The sequence below is a fragment of the Trematomus bernacchii genome, unplaced genomic scaffold (assembly GCF_902827165.1).
Source record: "Trematomus bernacchii unplaced genomic scaffold, fTreBer1.1, whole genome shotgun sequence".
Classification (NCBI taxonomy): domain Eukaryota; kingdom Metazoa; phylum Chordata; class Actinopteri; order Perciformes; family Nototheniidae; genus Trematomus; species Trematomus bernacchii.
Genome location: NW_022987597.1, coordinates 771,172 through 791,171, shown reverse-complemented (window position 1 = coordinate 791,171; position 20,000 = coordinate 771,172). Strand labels below are relative to the sequence as shown.

Genomic DNA, 20,000 nt, shown 5'->3' with positions numbered 1-20,000 from the left:
CTTCAACTAGCGTCCACCTCCTAGTTTCCATCCACATTAGCATCACGTCAGTCACATGCTTTTATCACAATACTTACTTTGATGTATAATGTTTTTATAATTGTTAAGCTATGACGTTTGTATTTTGAGGCATTTCTTGTGATTTGATTTATCTCCAGCGTCAGGTATATTCAGATGTGTTGTCACACAGCCAAACATGACTCTGTGGTATCTTGGCGTCCGGTAGATCCAGATGTGTTCTGTTGTGAAGCCTTTTCGCTCGTTGAGTATTAAACTAAGATGAACGTTACTCCGTCCACTCACCGTTGAAGCTGACGCTGCGGATGTACTTCAGCAGCTTCTTCCCTCCGGCCAGGTCCATGTCGGCGCAGATGCCAGAGTTCTCCGGACAGAAGTCCCTCTGCATGTTGTGCAGAGCGTGAGCCATGGCGTACACGGCGTCGATCACAAACTGCACCTTCCCCTCCTGCTCGTACTTCGAGTCGATGCTGATCCGCTCCTGACCTGAGAAAACACGGATATTACAGACTCAGTATTTACAGGGAAATGCAGATTGAAGTCCTTCAAGGATTCAAGGCTTTTATTCTCATTTGTACACAGTGTAGTTATGTCGATGAACATCTGAGGTCCCAGGCTCCTCCAACAGAGCAACACAATGACACAGATCAAATAGAATAGAAGTAGTGCCAGAAGAGTCTATATACAAGTGATGCATCATTAACAGCGTTTCTGTACGAGTCAACGTGACAAACTGGGAAATTCAGGTTCAAAAGTATCTGTTTATTGTTGGGTTAGAAAACAATTGATAAAGAAGGCTTTATAAAGAATGACATCATCAAGGCCTCTAGTTTTAGACTTTTATAACAATTATTGATATTTGTGCTGAGTTGCACTTTTGAAGCGCACAGTTGTGGCAGAATTTGTTATTTATTCATTTGTTTCACAATTTAGAATTTATTTCAACAATTTTCTCAATATGTAGTTTTTTATTTTTTTAGAAACTTTTTCAGAATGTTTTTTTTTCTGGATTTCTTCAGAATTGGACTATTCTCAGATTTTTTTTAATGTTTTCAGAAATTTGACTTTTGTCCCAGAATTTTGAATTTCAGATGGTTGACTATTTGTCAGATTGTTGACTCATTTTCAGATGATTGACTTTTTTCTCAGACTTTTTACTTTTCTCAGATTCCTGACCGATTTTTGAATTTTCTCAGATTTTGAATTTTTCAGGTTGAAAGTTTTTATCACATTTCGATCACATTTTACATTTTTCTGAGACTTTTGAAATTATTCTGAAGATTAAGACTATTGTCTCGGAATTGTGACTTTTTTCACCCCATATTTCAAACGATTCTTGTTTTGTAAACCTTAACCTTAACGAGGCAACATGTGATGGAGTATAAGTATAACGCTGTATAATAATCATGAAACAAAATAAAGTGTCGATCAACAACAGAAATGAGTCTGTTTCTTTCTGTGTGCTTTACTTGAATGTTGATGTTACACACAGCGGCTCACAGAGCTGATTCCAGAGACGACAGTCGAGCGTTTCAGTTTGTAGTTTGTCGGACTCGAAGCATAAATGTTAATTAGCTGCAGCTGATAGCATCCGTCAGCTAAAAGCCAGAAGACTGCTGCACCTCTTCATGCAGACTCCACTTTATCTCAAACAAAACTCATTTCCTGTTTGTCACACAAAATGAAAAAAAGGTGTTTCTGTTCACTCAACCATCTGTTTCAAATGTGGTGTAAAAGATGGTAAAAAGAGACTCAAATAAACACTTAATGTCAGAGGCAAAAAGTACAAAAAACACCCACAAACATATCTCATGCAGTCTCATGTTAGTGTATTCTCCTCAAACGAGTAACAGTAGAAAGAAGGAAGAAACAGAAATTGGAAATACAATAAATTAGTACTTTGAAAAGCTAGTTTACTACATAAGGCTAAACAGTGTTCAGGATGGAATAGAAATGACAGAATTGTATTTTAAAAGTAGATGAAAATGTTCTTTCCTGACATTAATGCATCCTCTTTCTCTGCCACAGAAATACAACCTGAAAACTATCAAACTCACAGACGTGTGAAATATTGCAAAAGGCCTCAAAAACACATTTTCTTTCAGCGACTAAAAGTAAAAAAAAGACGGGACATTTTGTGCATATAATCTTAATTCGAAAAGAAACTAGTTACTGAAGCTGTCAAATAAATGTCACGTGGACTTATGTTGTGTTTCCCTAAGAGATATGGTAAAGTAGAAAGAAACAAATAATGGAAATATCTGTAAGTACTTCAAAAAGTTAACTACAGTATACTTTCCCCCCATTTCTTAGGATATAATAAAACTGACAGAAGTGTAATTTAAAAAGGAGATGAAAATGTCCTTTGCTCAGATTAATGACGCTGATATCTTTCTGTCTTTCCGTGAGCACAAAGTGTAAAAGTGAGACGCTCATAAAAAGCAGGAGTGTGGGTGAAAACGATCTCATTAAATCTCCAACACGTCAGCGCTGGTGCTGCAGGGAGGGGAACCAGAAGAGAACACACCATCAGATCTCTGCCAGAAACACGCATTCATGTTCATGTGTGCAAACATGTAGAGATCAATAACAGGATATCTGCTGTGTCAGAAGAGGGAAGACACAGCCTTTTGATTACCTGCTGTCAGAGCTGGGGAGTAGTGGAGTACAAATTCTTCGTTACTGTACTCAAGTACATTTTTCTGGTATCAGTACTTTACTCCACTACTTATTTTTCTGACGACTTTTTACTTTGACTTCTTACATTTTGAACACAAATACCTGTACTTTCTACTTCTTACATGTTGAACACAAATACCTGTACTTTCTACTTCTTACATGTTGAACACAAATACCTGTACTTTCTACTTCTTACATGTTGAACCCAAATACCTGTACTTTTCTACTTCTTACATGTTGAACACAAATACCTGTACTTTCTACTTCTTACATGTTGAACACAAATACCTGTACTTTCTACTTCTTACATGTTGAACACAAATACCTGTACTTTCTACTTCTTACATGTTGAACACAAATACCTGTACTTTCTACTTCTTACATGTGAACACAAATACCTGTACTTTCTACTTCTCACATGTTGAACCCAAATACCTGTACTTTCTACTTCTTACATGTTGAACACAAATACCTGTACTTTCTACTTCTTACATGTTGAACTCAAATACCTGTACTTTCTACTTCTTACATGTTGAACACAAATACCTGAACTTTCTACTTCTTACATGTTGAACACAAATACCTGTACTTTCTACTTCTTACATGTTGAACACAAATACCTGTACTTTCTACTTCTTACATGTTGAACACAAATACCTGTACTTTCTACTTCTTACATGTTGAACACAAATACCTGTACTTTCTACTTCTTACATGTTGAACCCAAATACCTGTACTTTCTACTTCTTACATGTTGAACACAAATACCTGTACTTTCTACTTCTTACATGTTGAACACAAATACCTGTACTTTCTACTTCTTACATGTTGAACTCAAATACCTGTACTTTCTACTTCTTACATGTTGAACACAAATACCTGTACTTTCTACTTCTTACATGTTGAACACAAATACCTGTACTTTCTACTTCTTACATGTTGAAACACAAATACCTGTACTTTCTACTTCTCACATTTTCCAAACAGGCTGGTTCCTTTAGTTTGAATGTGTGTTTTGGTGGCGTGATCATTATTATTTAGAGTCATTGCGTGCCTATTGATTTGAACACGATCCGTGTATCCATCATTTCCTGGTCTTCTCTAAAGAAGAGGGACCAATGAAAACGTTGTCATGTTGCCGTTGTTCAGCATGGAAACATTCATTAGCTAACAATGACATTATTGTTCTATTAATATAAAGGGAGGTCAGGTACTCTTTAAAACAGCTGCTAGTTATGGGTACTTTTTACTTAAAGGTCACCTATCATGCTATTTGTAGGCAATAGCATAGGTCTCAGATATATACAAATATATAAAAAACATGTCTATGAAGTGTTTTCTCAAAATACCAAACAGATCACCCATTCTAGCCATGCCTCATATCCCTCTATTTCACTTCCTGTTTCAAAAGTGATTTTGGGTATAAAGCTTAAAAAACAGTGATAAAAAAGAGGGGCGGAGCTTATGCCTGCTCATGCGGGAGATTCTACCGGCAGATGCTGCGGTGATGAAACGCCATATCATGGATTATCAAGGATTCTCTCTGAAACAGTATGGAGCTCAAAGGCTTTCTCTCTTGCCGGTTATACCACAAGGTGAGTTCCTTTTTATTTCCTGCTTCTTCACACACATGCTCTCCAGTACAGGTTAGCTCTGAGTGTTAGCGATGCTAATGTAAACACCGACCATATTACGTCCAAAACAGTCGGGCATTGTTTCTGATAGAAAAAAAAAACTGCATATTGTATGATAGGTCCCCTTTAAGTACATTTCAAAGCCCATACTTCTTTACTTTGACTTGAGTAATGAAGTTTAGTCAGTACTTCTACTTTGACCAGAGTATTTTTAAACACGAGTATCTGTACTGCTACTTGAGTAAAGGATGCGTGTACTTTAACATCTCTGGCTGCTGGATGGACATGTGGATATGACTCAAAGGCCTCACTGACTCTCACTGTTTACCATCAGTATGTTTTATTTAAATTAAATTGATCTGTTTCTATTTCTTAATGCTGTTCCGGTTACAATTCAGCCAATCATTGTGTATGTGAGGAATAACATGTGTAAGATTCAGTTATCATAGCTAACAGACCTCTAACATTACAAACATTGGACTGACAGTCTTATAACATCTAAAGCCCTTCAATAGTTTTATCTCCACGGTCTACTGTATATTTTCTATTTTTTAATGCTGCTTCATTCTATTTTGAGATAGTACTCTTTAATATTTACTCATATGCAATGCCTTGTCTTTTTATGCTGCTGCAAACATTTCCCAAATTGGGATCAATAAAGTTCCTCTTACCTTATTTTATCGTATCTTATCTTATAACATCGCTCACAGTCTTTCAAAACCAATAACAGTCGTCAAACTTCACTAAAGACCTTCTGACATCGCTCTCAATTGTATAACATCATAAAAAGTCGGCTAACATTTCTAAATGCCTTCTTATTTTGCCAAAAGTGAGCTAACATTGCTAATGTAAGCTAACGTCTTAACTTACATAGCCAACAGTCTTCAAAGATTGCTTACAGACGTCTAACATCGTTAAGAGTCCTATTTCATTTCTAAGATCCCCCTTACATTGCTAAAAAAACGTCTTACATAGCTAACAGTTGGCTACCATAGTCATCTACCATCACTAATGGCGCGTTTCCACTACAGCGCGGAGCACGGTTTAAGAGAGCTGTGACGTCAGCGGCCCGTCTTTGGTTGCGTTTCCACTTGGCCTAGTACCGGCCGGCGGGTCCTAATTCACAGTTTTTCTGGCCTCATAAAATCGTGGGTCCAGGGCCAGAGACAACGAGGCTGAGTCAGGCTGAGTATGCTAAACTAGAGAGAGCATCGCTGGCAAGGGGGCTACAACTACAACAAGATGGACATATTTGACCGTGATTTAATTGTAATACACGTTTCAAAATGATGAAGTAACAACATACTGATACCGGTTAGTAAAAACCATGAATTAATGCTTTGTCAAGTCTGCAGACAGACGGCAGGCGAAAAACCTTTTAAAATGCGTGTTTTCTAAATGGAGATTGGCTAAGCTAACGCAGTATATGCTCCGACCGTCCACACTCACAACAACGGCCTACAGACATAAATAAAGCAGCGACTGTACTCACCATGACACAGACAGTCTGTGGTTTGTACTTGTTTAACTTTTGTCTAGTTTCTGAACAGATATGAGGAGCTGTGAGCTCTGAGTGCTAACAGCTAACGGCTGTGTTGTTTTTCTGGGGTTCTCATTGAAGATGACGTCACGGCTCCGCCTACACTGCGTTACTATAGTTACTACCCCAGTTCCTAAACTGTAATGGAAATGCGCCATAAAGTGAGCCTGTCCTAACGAGGCCTAGCCATACCGAGCGAGGCCGTGTAGTGGAAATGCGCCATAACAGTCTTCTTTATATTACTAAACACCTTCTAACATCGCTCAAAGCCCTATAACACCGCTAACAGCTTTTTAAATCACTAACTGTCATCTAACTTCACTAAAAACCTTCTGACATCGCATTTCACATTGCTAACAGTAAGCTTAACAGTCTTATAACGGAACTAACAGCCGTCTAACATCACTAACAGTCTCTTTACATTACTAAAAACCTTCTAAGGAATCTATTCGTATTCCCAGGTCAACAATGCTGTTACTCTTTGGTAATGCACGCTTCTTTGGATGTGTACTCATTAGTTTTCTACGTTATGAATGTGTTTTGCTTTCATCTGCAATCACTGTCCCCCTTTTGTGTATAAATGCTAATGTCCCCACTGTGGGACGAATAAAGGATTTCTTTGAATTAAATAAACTAAATATGCTTCCCAACCATTAGGCCCTTCAAAGTAAATCAGGGAGCATTGTTGGTGTTACAGGAGAGGGAAGGCTCGCATGTTTGTGATTGGGATCATGTGATGGTGTTTTGTGGCGGGCAGGAAGGAGCAAATATAGAGTTTATTATGTTCATGTGTGCATGAGAAGGACAGCTGGGACGGTTTGATCCGCACCATTAACTCCTGAGTGTCGCTGCACTTTCCCCCAATGTCGTTTACTCTCATGCTCCCGTATCTCTTCATCTGGTTATCTGTTTATCATGCAATCTCTTCCCATTGTGTCTGTACAATTATATTATGAAACAATACATACATTTATGCTCGTACAACAATGCTACAGAGATTGGTGTAAACATTAGCCACCTTTAGCTTAGCGGTGGTGACGTGAAGTCATGTGACCGTGCTGCAGTTCCTTTATAGCCCAACATTAGCCACCTTTAGCTTAGTGGTGGTAACGTGAAGTCATGTGACCGTGCTGCAGTTCCTTTATAACCCAACATTAGCCACCTTTAGCTTAGCGGTGGTGACGTGAAGTCATGTGACCGTGCTGCAGTTCCTTTATAGCCCAACATTAGCCACCTTTAGCTTAGCGGTGGTGACGTGAAGTCATGTGACCGTGCTGTAGTTCCTTTATAGCCCAACATTAGCCACCTTTAGCTTAGCGGTGGTGACGTGAAGTCATGTGACCGTGCTGTAGTTCCTTTATAACCCAACATTAGCCTCCTTTAGCTTAGCGGTGGTAACGTGAAGTCATGTGACCGTGCTGTAGTTCCTTTATAACCCAACATTAGCCACCTTTAGCTTAGCGGTGGTGACTTGAAGTCATGTGACCGTGCTGGAGTTCCTTTATAGCCCAACATTAGCCACCTTTAGCTTAGCGGTGGTGACGTGAAGTCATGTGACCGTGCTGTAGTTCCTCTATAGACCAACGTTAGCTTTTTACTTCATAAATCATAAAGTGGTGTTAATGCGTATATGGAGATTATAAGTATCATTACAAAACCACATGGAGAAATCCCATTGGACCAGGGAGATGCTGCATTCAGGGACCATCACAGAAACATGAGCAACACTCTCTCCTCAAACTTTCTGTTGGACTCCACTTTTCTGTTGTTGAAAGCAGATTTAATTCCCCAGTCAGGGAAACGAATGGCTCCTCTCTGTTTTCTTGCTTCACTCAGCACTGTTTCAGCTCACAGTGAGTGATGTGCTGTCAGACACTTCATCCGTCTTCTCTAAACTCAGAGAGGAGAGGCACGTCTTTGTTTTTTAACCTGTTAAGCACCAACCTGGATCATCGCTCTTTCTCATGAACTACTGATAACTCGCTCCATCATTATCAAAAATAATATCCTCCCCTCTGTCATGAACCTTGGAGTGACCTTCAATAGCGCTTTTAAATTCGATAAGCAGGTCAGCAGCGTAGTCAAAACCTGCTTTTTTTAAATACGACTATTGGCCAAGACTAAGTCGTTTTTATCGTTTGAGGACCTGGAAAGGGTTATTAACGCCTTTGTTACCTCAAGACTGGATTACTGCAACGCTCTGTACGTGGGTATGGACCAGGCCTCAATTAAACGCCTGCAGCTAGTTCAGAACACAGCTGCACGTTTGCTGACTGGCCACAAAAAGCGTGACCACATCACCCCTATTCTGGCCTCACTGCACTGGCTTCCAGTTCGGTTCAGAATTGATTTTAAAATCCTTTTATTTGTTTTCAAAGCACTAAATGGGCTGGCTCCGGCCTATATAGCTGAACTCCTCCAGCGCTACACCCCAGCCAGAGCTTTAAGGTCTGCTGACCAGCTGCTGCTGGTAGTGCACAAGACCAGGCTCAAAACCCGAGGGCACCGAGCCTTCTCAGCAGCTGGCCCTAGGCTCTGGAACACTCTGCCCCTCCATGTGAGGTCGGCCCAGACCCTAGGGGGTTTTAAATCTACACTAAAAACACACTTCTTCTCTCTGGCCTTCTAGTCAGAGCGGAGCACGACTCCTGACTTTTCCCTGTGTTTTATTTATTGTCTTTTATTGTGATTATAGAAATGTGTTTTTATGTGATTGTAGTTATTACATGTACAGCACTTTGGCCCGACCAAAAATCGCTTTTAAATGTGCTTTATAAATAAACCTTGATTTGATTTGATTTGATTTATTAGCACATCCTGACTCCTCAAAGATAAGATTTGGTAAAAAGATGCACGTTTTCTCTTTTTCCAACAGTTCTGTCACGACTTTTAAGAGTTGTGTAATCATCAAACCCGGGACTCTCCCACTTCAGTACCACCGGCCCACCTCGGTACTGCAAGTAAATACCGCTAGTAATTGTCGACGGGGGGAGGGGGTGGGGTGCTAGTGACTTATCCGACCGGCCCACTTCAGTACCGGCCCATCGGGATTCGTCCCGAACGTCCCGATGCCAGTCCGCCCCTGGGTGTATATCGGTATGTAATGTCCTCTACTTTAAAGAGTCCTCTCTCCTGCTGATGTTCAGGTGTATATCAGTATGTAGTGTCTCTACTTTAAAGAGTCCTCTCCTGCTGATGTTCAGGTGTATATCAGTATGTAGTGTCTCTACTTTAAGAGTCCTCTCCTGCTGATGTTCAGGTGTATATCAGTATGTAGCGTCTCTACTTTAAAGAAGTCCTCTCCTGCTGATTGTTCAGGTAGTGTATATCAGTATGTAGCGTCTCTACTTTAAAGAGTCCTCTCCTGCTGATGTTCAGGTGTATATCAGTATGTAGTGTCTCTACTTTAAAGAGTCCTCTCCTGCTGATGTTCAGGTGTATATCAGTATGTAGTGTCTCTACTTTAAAGAGTCCTCTCCTGCTGATGTTCAGGTATATATCAGTATGTAGTGTCTCTACTTTAAATAGTCCTCTCCTGCTGATGTTCAGGTGTATATCAGTATGTAGTGTCTCTACTTTAAAGAGTCCTCTCCTGCTGATGTTCAGGTGTATATCAGTATGTAGTGTCTCTACTTTAAAGAGTCCTCTCCTGCTGATGTTCAGGTGTATATCAGTATATAGTGTCTCCACTTTAAAGAGTCCTCTCCTGCTGATGTTCAGGTGTATATCAGTATATAGTGTCTCCACTTTAAAGAGTCCTCTCCTGCTGATGTTCAGGTGTATCAGAGTGTAGCTGCATGGATGTTGACTGGCACTTTAAAAAGTGTGCCGATCACATCAAGACTAGCTTCTCTACTTTGGTCCCTATTTCACTTCAAAATTACTTTTCAGATCTTTCTGTTTCCCTCTCAAGCCTCTCAGACTCTTCAGACCTCATTCCCTCTCCAGCCTCTCAGACTCTTCAGACCTCATTCCCTCTCCAGTCTCTCAGACTCTTCAGACCTCATTCCCTCTCCAGTCTCTCAGACTCTTCAGACCTCATTCCCTCTCCAGTCTATCAGACTCTTCAGACCTCATTCCCTCTCCAGTCTCTCAGACTCTTCAGACCTCATTCCCTCTCCAGTCTCTCAGACTCTTCAGACCTCATTCCCTCTCCAGTCTCTCAGACTCTTCAGACCTCATTCCCTCTCCAGTCTCTCAGACTCTTCAGACTCATTCCCTCTCCAGTCCTCTCAGGACTCTTCAGACCTCATTCCCTCTCCAGCCTCTCAGACTCTTCAGACCTCATTCCCTCTCCAGTCTCTCAGACTCTTCAGACCTCATTCCCTCTCCAGTCTCTCAGACTCTTCAGACCTCATTCCCTCTCCAGTCTCTCAGACTCTTCAGACCTCATTCCCTCTCCAGCCTCTCAGACTCTTCAGACCTCATTCCCTCTCCAGCCTCTCAGACTCTTCAGACCTCCTTCCCTCTCAAGCCTCTCAGACTCTTCAGACCTCATTCGCTTCCAGCCTCTCAGACTCTTCAGACCTCATTCCCTCTCAAGCTCTCAGACTCTTCAGACCTCATTCCCTCTCCAGTCTCTCAGACTCTTCAGACCTCATTCCCTCTCCAGCCTCTCAGACTCTTCAGACCTCATTCCCTCTCCAGCCTCTCAGACTCTTCAGACCTCATTCCCTCTCAAGCCTCTTCAGACTCTTCAGACCTCATTCCCTCTCAAGTCTCTCAGACTCTTCAGACCTCATTCCCTCTCCAGCCTCTCAGACTCTTCAGACCTCATTCCCTCTCCAGCCTCTCAGACTCTTCAGACCTCATTCCCTCTCAAGCCTCTCAGACTCTTCAGACCTCATTCCCTCTCCAGCCTCTCAGACTCTTCAGACCTCATTCCCTCTCCAGCCTCTCAGACTCTTCAGACCTCATTCCCTCTCCAGCCTCTCAGACTCTTCAGACCTCATTCCCTCTCCAGTCTCTCAGACTCTTCAGACCTCATTCCCTCTCCAGCCTCTCAGACTCTTCAGACCTCATTCCCTCTCCAGCCTCTCAGACTCTTCAGACCTCATTCCCTCTCCAGCCTCTCAGACTCTTCAGACCTCATTCCCTCTCCAGTCTCTCAGACTCTTCAGACCTCATTCCCTCTCCAGTCTCTCAGACTCTTCAGACCTCATTCCCTCTCCAGTCTCTCAGACTCTTCAGACCTCATTCCCTCTCCAGCCTCTCAGACTCTTCAGACCTCATTCCCTCTCCAGTCTCTCAGACTCTTCAGACCTCATTCCCTCTCCAGTCTCTCAGACTCTTCAGACCTCATTCCCTCTCCAGCCTCTCAGACTCTTCAGACCTCAATTCCCTCTCCAGTCTCTCAGACTCTTCAGACCTCATTCCCTCTCCAGTCTCTCAGACTCTCAGACCTCATTCCCTCTCAAGCCTCTCAGACTCTTCAGACCTCATTCCCTCTCCAGCCTCTCAGACTCTTCAGACCTCATTCCCTCTCCAGTCTCTCAGACTCTTCAGACCTCATTCCCTCTCAAGCCTCTCAGACTCTTCAGACCTCATTCCCTCTCCAGTCTCTCAGACTCTTCAGACCTCATTCCCTCTCAAGCCTCTCAGACTCTTCAGACCTCATTCCCTCTCCAGCCTCTCAGACTATTCAGACCTCATTCCCTCTCCAGCCTCTCAGACTCTTCAGACCTCATTCCCTCTCCAGCCTCTCAGGACTATTCAGACCTCATTCCCTCTCCAGTCTCTCAGACTCTTCAGACCTCATTCCTCTCCAGTCCTCTCAGACTCTTCAGACCTCATTCCCTCTCAAGCCTCTCAGACTCTTCAGACCTCATTCCCTCTCCAGCCTCTCAGACTCTTCAGACCTCATTCCCTCTCCAGTCTCTCAGACTCTTCAGACCTCATTCCTCTCCAGTCTCTCAGACTCTTCAGACCTCATTCCCTCTCCAGTCTCTCAGACTCTTCAGACCTCATCCCTCTCCAGCCTCTCAGACTCTTCAGACCTCATTCCCTCTCCAGCCTCTCAGACTCTTCAGACCTCATTCCCTCTCCAGTCTCTCAGACTCTTCAGACCCTCATTCCCTCTCCAGTCTCTCAGACTCTTCAGACCTCATTCCCTCTCCAGTCTCTCAGACTCTTCAGACCTCATTCCCTCTCCAGGCCTCTCAGACTCTTCAGACCTCATTCCCTCTCCAGCCTCTCAGACTCTTCAGACCTCATTCCCTCTCCAGCCTCTCAGACTCTTCAGACCTCATTCCCCTCCCTCCCAGCCTCTCCGACTCTCAGACCTCATTCCCTCTCCAGTCTCTCAGACTCTTCAGACCTCATTCCCTCTCAAGCCTCTCAGACTCTTCAGACCTCATTCCCTCTCCAGCCTCTCAGACTATTCAGACCTCATTCCCTCTCCAGCCTCTCAGACTCTTCAGACCTCATTCCCTCTCCAGTCTCTCAGACTCTTCAGACCTCATTCCCTCTCCAGCCTCTCAGACTCTTCAGACCTCATTCCCTCTCCAGTCTCTCAGACTCTTCAGACCTCATTCCCTCTCCAGTCTCTCAGACTCTTCAGACCTCATTCCCTCTCAAGCCTCTCAGACTCTTCAGACCTCATTCCCTCTCCAGCCTCTCAGACTCTTCAGACCTCATTCCCTCTCCAGTCTCTCAGACTCTTCAGACCTCATTCCCTCTCCAGCCTCTCAGACTCTTCAGACCTCATTCCCTCTCCAGTCTCTCAGACTCTTCAGACCTCATTCCCTCTCCAGTCTCTCAGACTCTTCAGACCTCATTCCCTCTCAAGCCTCTCAGGACTCTTCAGACCTCATTCCCTCTCCAGCCTCTCAGACTCTTCAGACCTCATTCCCTCTCCAGTCTCTCAGACTCTTCAGACCTCATTCCCTCTCAAGCCTCTCAGACTCTTCAGACCTCATTCCCTCTCCAGCCTCTCAGACTCTTCAGACCTCATTCCCTCTCCAGTCTCTCAGACTCTTCAGACCTCATTCCCTCTCCAGCCTCTCAGACTCTTCAGACCTCATTCCCTCTCCAGTCTCTCAGACTCTTCAGACCTCATTCCCTCTCAAGCCTCTCAGACTCTTCAGACCTCATTCCCTCTCCAGTCTCTCAGACTCTTCAGACCTCATTCCCTCTCAAGCCTCTCAGACTCTTCAGACCTCATTCCCTCTCCAGCCTCTCAGACTCTTCAGACCTCATTCCCTCTCCAGCCTCTCAGACTCTTCAGACCTCATTCCCTCTCCAGTCTCTCAGACTCTTCAGACCTCATTCCCTCTCCAGCCTCTCAGACTCTTCAGACCTCATTCCCTCTCCAGTCTCTCAGACTCTTCAGACCTCATTCCCTCTCCAGCCTCTCAGACTCTTCAGACCTCATTCCCTCTCCAGTCTCTCAGACTCTTCAGACCTCATTCCCTCTCCAGCCTCTCAGACTCTTCAGACCTCATTCCCTCTCCAGTCTCTCAGACTCTTCAGAACCTCATTCCCTCTCCAGCCTCTCAGACTCTCAGACCTCATTCCCTCTCAAGCCTCTCAGACTCTTCAGACCTCATTCCCTCTCCAGTCTCTACAGACTCTCAGACCTCATTCCCTCTCAAGCCTCTCAGACTCTTCAGACCTCATTCCCTCTCAAGCCTCTCAGACTCTTCAGACCTCATTCCCTCTCAAGCCTCTCAGACTCTTCAGGACCTCATTCCCTCTCCAGCCTCTCAGACTCTTCAGACCTCATTCCTTCCCTCTCCAGTCTCTCAGACTCTTCAGACCTCATTCCCTCTCCAGCCTCTCAGACTCTTTAGACCTCATTCCCTCTCCAGTCTCTCAGACTCTTCAGACCTCATTCCCTCTCAAGCCTCTCAGACTCTTCAGACCTCATTCCCTCTCAAGCCTCTCAGACTCTTCAGGACCTCATTCCCTCTCCAGTCTCTCAGACTCTTCAGACCTCATCCTCTCCAGTCCTCTCAGACTCTTCAGACCTCATTCCCTCTCAGCCTCTCAGACTCTTCAGACCTCATTCCCTCTCAAGCCTCTCAGACTCTTCAGACCTCATTCCCTCTCCAGTCTCTCAGACTCTTCAGACCTCATTCCCTCTCAAGCCTCTCAGACTCTTCAGACCTCATTCCTCCCTCAAGCCTCTCAGACTCTTCAGACCTCATTCCCTCTCCAGCCTCTCAGACTCTTTAGACCTCATTCCCTCTCCAGTCTCGCTAGACTCTTCACAGACCTCATTCCCTCTCAAGCCCCTCAGACTCTTCAGACCTCATTCCCTCTCACAGCCTCTTCAGACTCTTTCAGACCTTCATTCCCTCTCAGCCTCTCAGACTCTTTAGACCTCATTCCCTCTCCAGCCTCTTCAGACTCTTCAGACCTCATTCCCTCTCCAGTCCTCTCAGACTCTTCAGACCTCATTCCCTCTCCAGTCTCATGACTCTTCCAGACCTTCATTCCACTCTCCAGCCTCTCAGACTCTTCAGACCTCATTCCCTCTCCAGCCTCTCAGACTCTTCAGACCTCATTCCCTCTCCAGCCTCTCAGACTCTTCAGACCTCATTCCCTCTCCAGCCTCTCAGACTCTTCAGACCTCATTCCCTTCCCCTAGCTCCAGCCCTCTCAGGACTCTTCAGACCTCATTCCCTCTCCAGTCTCTCAGACTCTTCAGACCTCATTCCCTCTCTCAGTCTTCTCAGACTCTTCAGACCTCATTCCCTCTCCAGCCTCTCAGGACTCTTCAGACCTCATTCCCTCTCCAGCCTCTCAGACTCTTCAGACCTCATTCCCTCTCCAGCCTTCAGGAAACAGACGGAAACTAAAGGGAGACGAAGCTAATCGCTGCTCCTCAAAAAGTGTTTTTTAAATCTGAGTTGAGGCACATCTCTATTCAAATGTAGGACGAGATGTATTTTACCCACAGTTTATTTTGACTTTTATTTGCACCACAACATGATCTGCACACTCTCTTGATGTGGCTCCAGCAAACAAAATGAACCCCTTAAAGATCACATAGTTTGCAAAACCCACTTCTTCACGCCTCCCGTTTACGTTCAGTTTAGCTTTGAATCCAGATCTTGTATAACTAGATATTTTACTACATCGCCAAGTACATGTGAATGAATTCAGTATTTAAATAAACTGTTACAAAGATTGTTTCGTTAATAACAGCTCCTGGTTGTTTGTCTTTATTCTGGATTCCCCCTGTCTGCCCTCAACAAGTCTTCCTGGTTTGTTTTTATTTAATAAAGCTCACTTATTGTTCACTTTTTCTGAACCAACCAACCAACCAACCAACCAACCAACCGACTATTTAACTATCCATCTAACCATCCAACCAACCAACCAACCAACCAACCAACCAACCATTTATTCAACTAACCATCCAACCGACCTACCAAACATTAAACCAACCAACAATTAAACCAACCAAACAAATATTTAACCAATCAAACATTTAACCAACAAACCGACCGACCAACTAACATTGGCTAACAAGAATAGCCAATGATCATGCTAGTGCTAATGGTGATCCTAATAAAGACAAAGACAACCAACCAACCAACCAACCAACCAACCAACCAACCAACCAACCAACCATTTAACCAACCAGCATGTATTGCTTATACAATGTAACATACTCAGAATAATGAGTGTTTTGGAATCTGCGTCAGTCTGCTGATTTGTGACCTCTTATCTCTGATGTACGGCTGATTGCTGCCTAATAGAAGCAGCTGTTTCACTCAGAGAGAGAATATGTGCTAATGAGCAGATCACAGAGAAACAGGACGAAGTGACTCAGGAGGTGATACCAGCAGAAACACAGAGAGGGATCTCAAACAATCACCAGATTAATTACCAAGGTTTCATTTCCTGTTCGATTGAACCAAGCATGTTTTTTATAAATGCACATTAAACAGTTTCAGTGAACGGGTTTTTAACACATGATTGTCCAAGGTGTTGCAGTGAGAGCAGGTCATGATGTACAGCACTGATTCTGCTATTAATGTAGTCTCTCAATACCTATACATGTAACTTTGTGTTTCTATTAAGATATTTTAACTATATTTAATTTTATCTTTGTATTTCGAATTTTACTTTAATTATTTTTTTGTACAATTCATTCAATTTTCAGTGTTTATTTTATCTTTAACTTTTCAATATTTGTATAAATATTCTTGCTGGCATTTTATTCTTTCAGTATAAATATTTGTATTGAAATTACATTTAATTTGACATTTTAATTCTATACATTTTCTTCTACATAATTACAATCAACTGTTCACAATTCATTTAATTCAACCTTTAATTGTATATACTTTATATGTATATAATTTCTTACGTTTATGTAATTTATTGTATTAATAATAATAATAATAATAATACATGTCATTACAATATTATCCGTGAGTTTGTTTGATTGCGGAGGCGTGTGGCGCAGTGGAGAGTGCGTTGGTGTTGGGATCAGGGGAGCACAGGTTCAAACCCCACTGCAGTCAGCATGTCGTTGTGTCCCTGAGACACTTCACCCCAAAGTGCTCCTGTGGGGATTGTCCTCAGTATTGAGTATGTAAGTCGCTTTGGATAAAAGCGTCTAACAAGTAACATGTCATGTAATGTAATGATTGCATATTTTCATGTTTATGTTTTTATGCAAGATAAAAACTACATTTAAAAGAAAGGTTTTACTTGTATTTTATTAAAACCCCTAAAACCCATTGTCTTGTCACATTGAGGCCTGAGAGTGGGATTTATTATAGATGTATTGTAAGGAGGCTTTAATGGACATTAAAACAATCCCAGGTATTCTTCTCATTGTGTCCTCAGTTGTTGTTGTTACCACGTCTGAATCCTTCTCAGAAGTTTTTTAGGTCAAAATGTTTGCAGAATGGAAACCATATACATATTTATTTACTAAATCCTGCACAGCAAACAAACCGAGGGACAGCAGCTGAGGCTCGTCTCCGGGGTATTAAACATCCACAGACGGCTCAAATACTGAAATATATAATCAAAAAACAACCCTGTTCAGAGTCCCAGCTGAACTGAGTCCTGCATCTGTTCCGTGGAATAAACTGACCTCAAACTAAACATATTGTTACCCTGCATGAACCATAGATTCATAGGCTTTATAAACACAATAAATAAATGGGTCATAAAACACTTTGAGTTAGTGGTAAACAGATAAAAGGACAACAGATGTGTTTATGAATATAAAAGTGCTTTTAGGGGTTTGTGGAAAAGTGTTTCAAACAGTCACAGCATTTATCAAAGTGTTATTGAATTTGAAGCATCAACATTTCAAATTAGAACTTTATTTGGACGAAAATGCATTTGGACCAGCATGATTATAGGTGCGAGTTAAAACAGGGGATTCTGTAAAGTGTTTTATAAATGTGTCACAGCTAAAGGGTTTCACTCTTTGCCCTAAGATTTACTTTCATCAAATCACATTTAAATAAGTTCTGAGATCAACCATCAATCGTCCATCAATCGTCCATCGACCATCCATCAATTGTCCATCAATCGTCCATTGACCATCCATCAATCGTCCATCAATCATCCATCAACCATCCATCGATCAACCATCAATCATCCATCAATCGTCCATCAATCGTCCATCAATCGTCCATCAATCGTCCATCAATCATCCATCAATCGTCCATCAAGCATCCATCAAGCGTCCATCAATCATACATCGATCAACCATCAACCGTCCATCAACCGTCCATCAATCGTCCATCAATCATCCATCAACCATCCATCGATCAACCATCAATCATCCATCAATCGTCCATCAATCGTCCATCAATCGTCCATCAAGCATCCATCAAGCGTCCATCAATCATACATCGATCAACCATCAACCGTCCATCAACCGTCCATCAATCGTCCATCAATCGTCCATCAATCATCCATCAATCGTCCATCAAGCATCCATCAAGCGTCCATCAATCATACATCGATCAACCATCAACCGTCCATCAACCGTCCATCAATCGTCCATCAATCATCCATCAATCGTCCATCAACCATCCATCAACCATACATCGATCAACCATCAATCGTCCATCAATCATCCATCAATCGTCCATCAACCATCCATCAACCATACATCGATCAACCATCAATCGTCCATCAATCATCCATCAATCGTCCATCAACCATCCATCGATCAACCATCAATCATCCATCAATCGTCCATCAACCATCCATCAACCATACATCGATCAACCATCAACCGTCCATCAACCATCCATCAACCATACATCGATCAACCATCAATCGTCCATCAACCGTCCATCAACCATCCATCAACCATACATCGATCAACCATCAACCGTCCATCAATCATCCATCAATCGTCCATCAATCATCCATCAACCATTTAACCAAGAGATACAGTATTTTTTGGTTGAAAAAATAAATCACATCAATTGACAAAGGTAAATTCATCTTAAAAAATAATCGATTTTTTTTTAAATCACATCCAGTTCCCAGGTCAGAAGAACTCTCCTGCTCTTCATCATCCTGATCACCACCAGCTCAGACTCTTCACTTTCCTATCCTCTGCTGCTCATGTCTGTTAATCTCCTCTACAGTTCTAAATCAGTCAATCAATAACTCTCAGCTAATCATCACTTAACGAGTCACTAACGAGTATTTACTGACCGGTGCACTTCCTGCTGCTGTCGTCCTTCTTGGAGGAACTCATCAGTTTGCAGTTGAAGTTCTCCTCCCAGTACTCAGCGAACCAGACGTTCCTGCGGTTGTTCTCCAGAGTCCGAGAGGTGAAGTACGCATCGAAGCCTGAAACACAGCAAAGACCAGGTGAATAAAACAAACGCACCTTTTAGGATGTCATGTTACATGTGAGAGGCAGCGCAGAGAGAAGAGAATAACTGAAGAGTGACGCACACAGCTGGGAGACCAGGGGACACAAAAGAGTGACGCACACAGCTGGGAGACCAGGGGACACAAAAGAGTGACGCACACAGCTGGGAGACCAGGGGACACAAAAGAGTGACGCACACAGCTGGGAGACCAGGGGACACAAAAGAGTGACGCACACAGCTGAGGGACCAGGGGACACTAAAGAGTGACGCACACAGCTGGGAGACCAGGGGACACTGAAGAGTGACGCACACAGCTGGGAGACCAGGGGACACTGAAGAGTGACGCACACAGCTGGGAGACCAGGGGACACTAAAGAGTGACGCACACAGCTGGGAGACCAGGGGACACTAAAGAGTGACGCACACAGCTGGGAGACCAGGGGACACTAAAGAGTGACGCACACAGCTGAGGGACCAGGGGACACTAAAGAGTGACGCACACAGCTGGGAGACCAGGGGACACTAAAGAGTGACGCACACAGCTGGGAGACCAGGGGACACTAAGGAGTGACGCACACAGCTGGGAGACCAGGGGACACTAAAGAGTGACGCACACAGCTGAGAGACCAGGGGACACTAAAGAGTGACGCACACAGCTGGGAGACCAGGGGACACTAAAGAGTGACGCACACAGCCGGGAGACCAGGGGACACTAAAGAGTGACGCACACAGCTGGGAGACCAGGGGACACTAAAGAGTGACGCACACAGCTGGGAGACCAGGGGACACTAAGGAGTGACGCACACAGCTGGGAGACCAGGGGACACTAAAGAGTGACGCACACAGCTGAGAGACCAGGGGACACTAAAGAGTGACGCACACAGCTGGGAGACCAGGGGACACTAAAGAGTGACGCACACAGCCGGGAGACCAGGGGACACTAAAGAGTGACGCACACAGCTGGGAGACCAGGGGACACTAAAGAGTGACGCACACAGCTGGGGAGACCAGGGGACACTAAAGAGTGACGCACACAGCTGAGGGACCAGGGGACACTAAAGAGTGACGCACACAGCTGGGAGACCAGGGGACACTAAAGAGTGACGCACACAGCTGGGAGACCAGGGGACACTAAAGAGTGACGTTGTTGGAAACTTACCTAAAATGTTTTATGGGCTTATTTTAACAATGTGGTCACATGACTCCTTCTGATGTTACTAGGTTAGCTAATCCTGAACGTCACCAAGCGCTCCGTCCAAGCTGTGTGCGTCACTTTTTAGTGTCCCCTGGTTTCCGTTGTGATACGTATTGTAT

At 43.7% G+C, this 20,000-nt stretch overlaps 1 protein-coding gene across 2 annotated transcripts in view; it reads right to left on the bottom strand.

The window, feature by feature from the left end:
- LOC117482498 (metabotropic glutamate receptor 7-like) overlaps positions 1-20,000 on the bottom strand; it is a 232,136-nt gene that overhangs the window by 57,147 nt on the left and 154,989 nt on the right. For both annotated transcript variants that reach the window (XM_034130586.1, XM_034130585.1), the window contains exons 5-6: positions 18,523-18,660; positions 304-504 (exon numbers count right to left, since the gene is read on the bottom strand). In XM_034130586.1, coding sequence (XP_033986477.1) covers positions 304-504; positions 18,523-18,660 — 339 coding nt within the window. The remainder of the gene's footprint in view (positions 1-303; positions 505-18,522; positions 18,661-20,000) is intronic.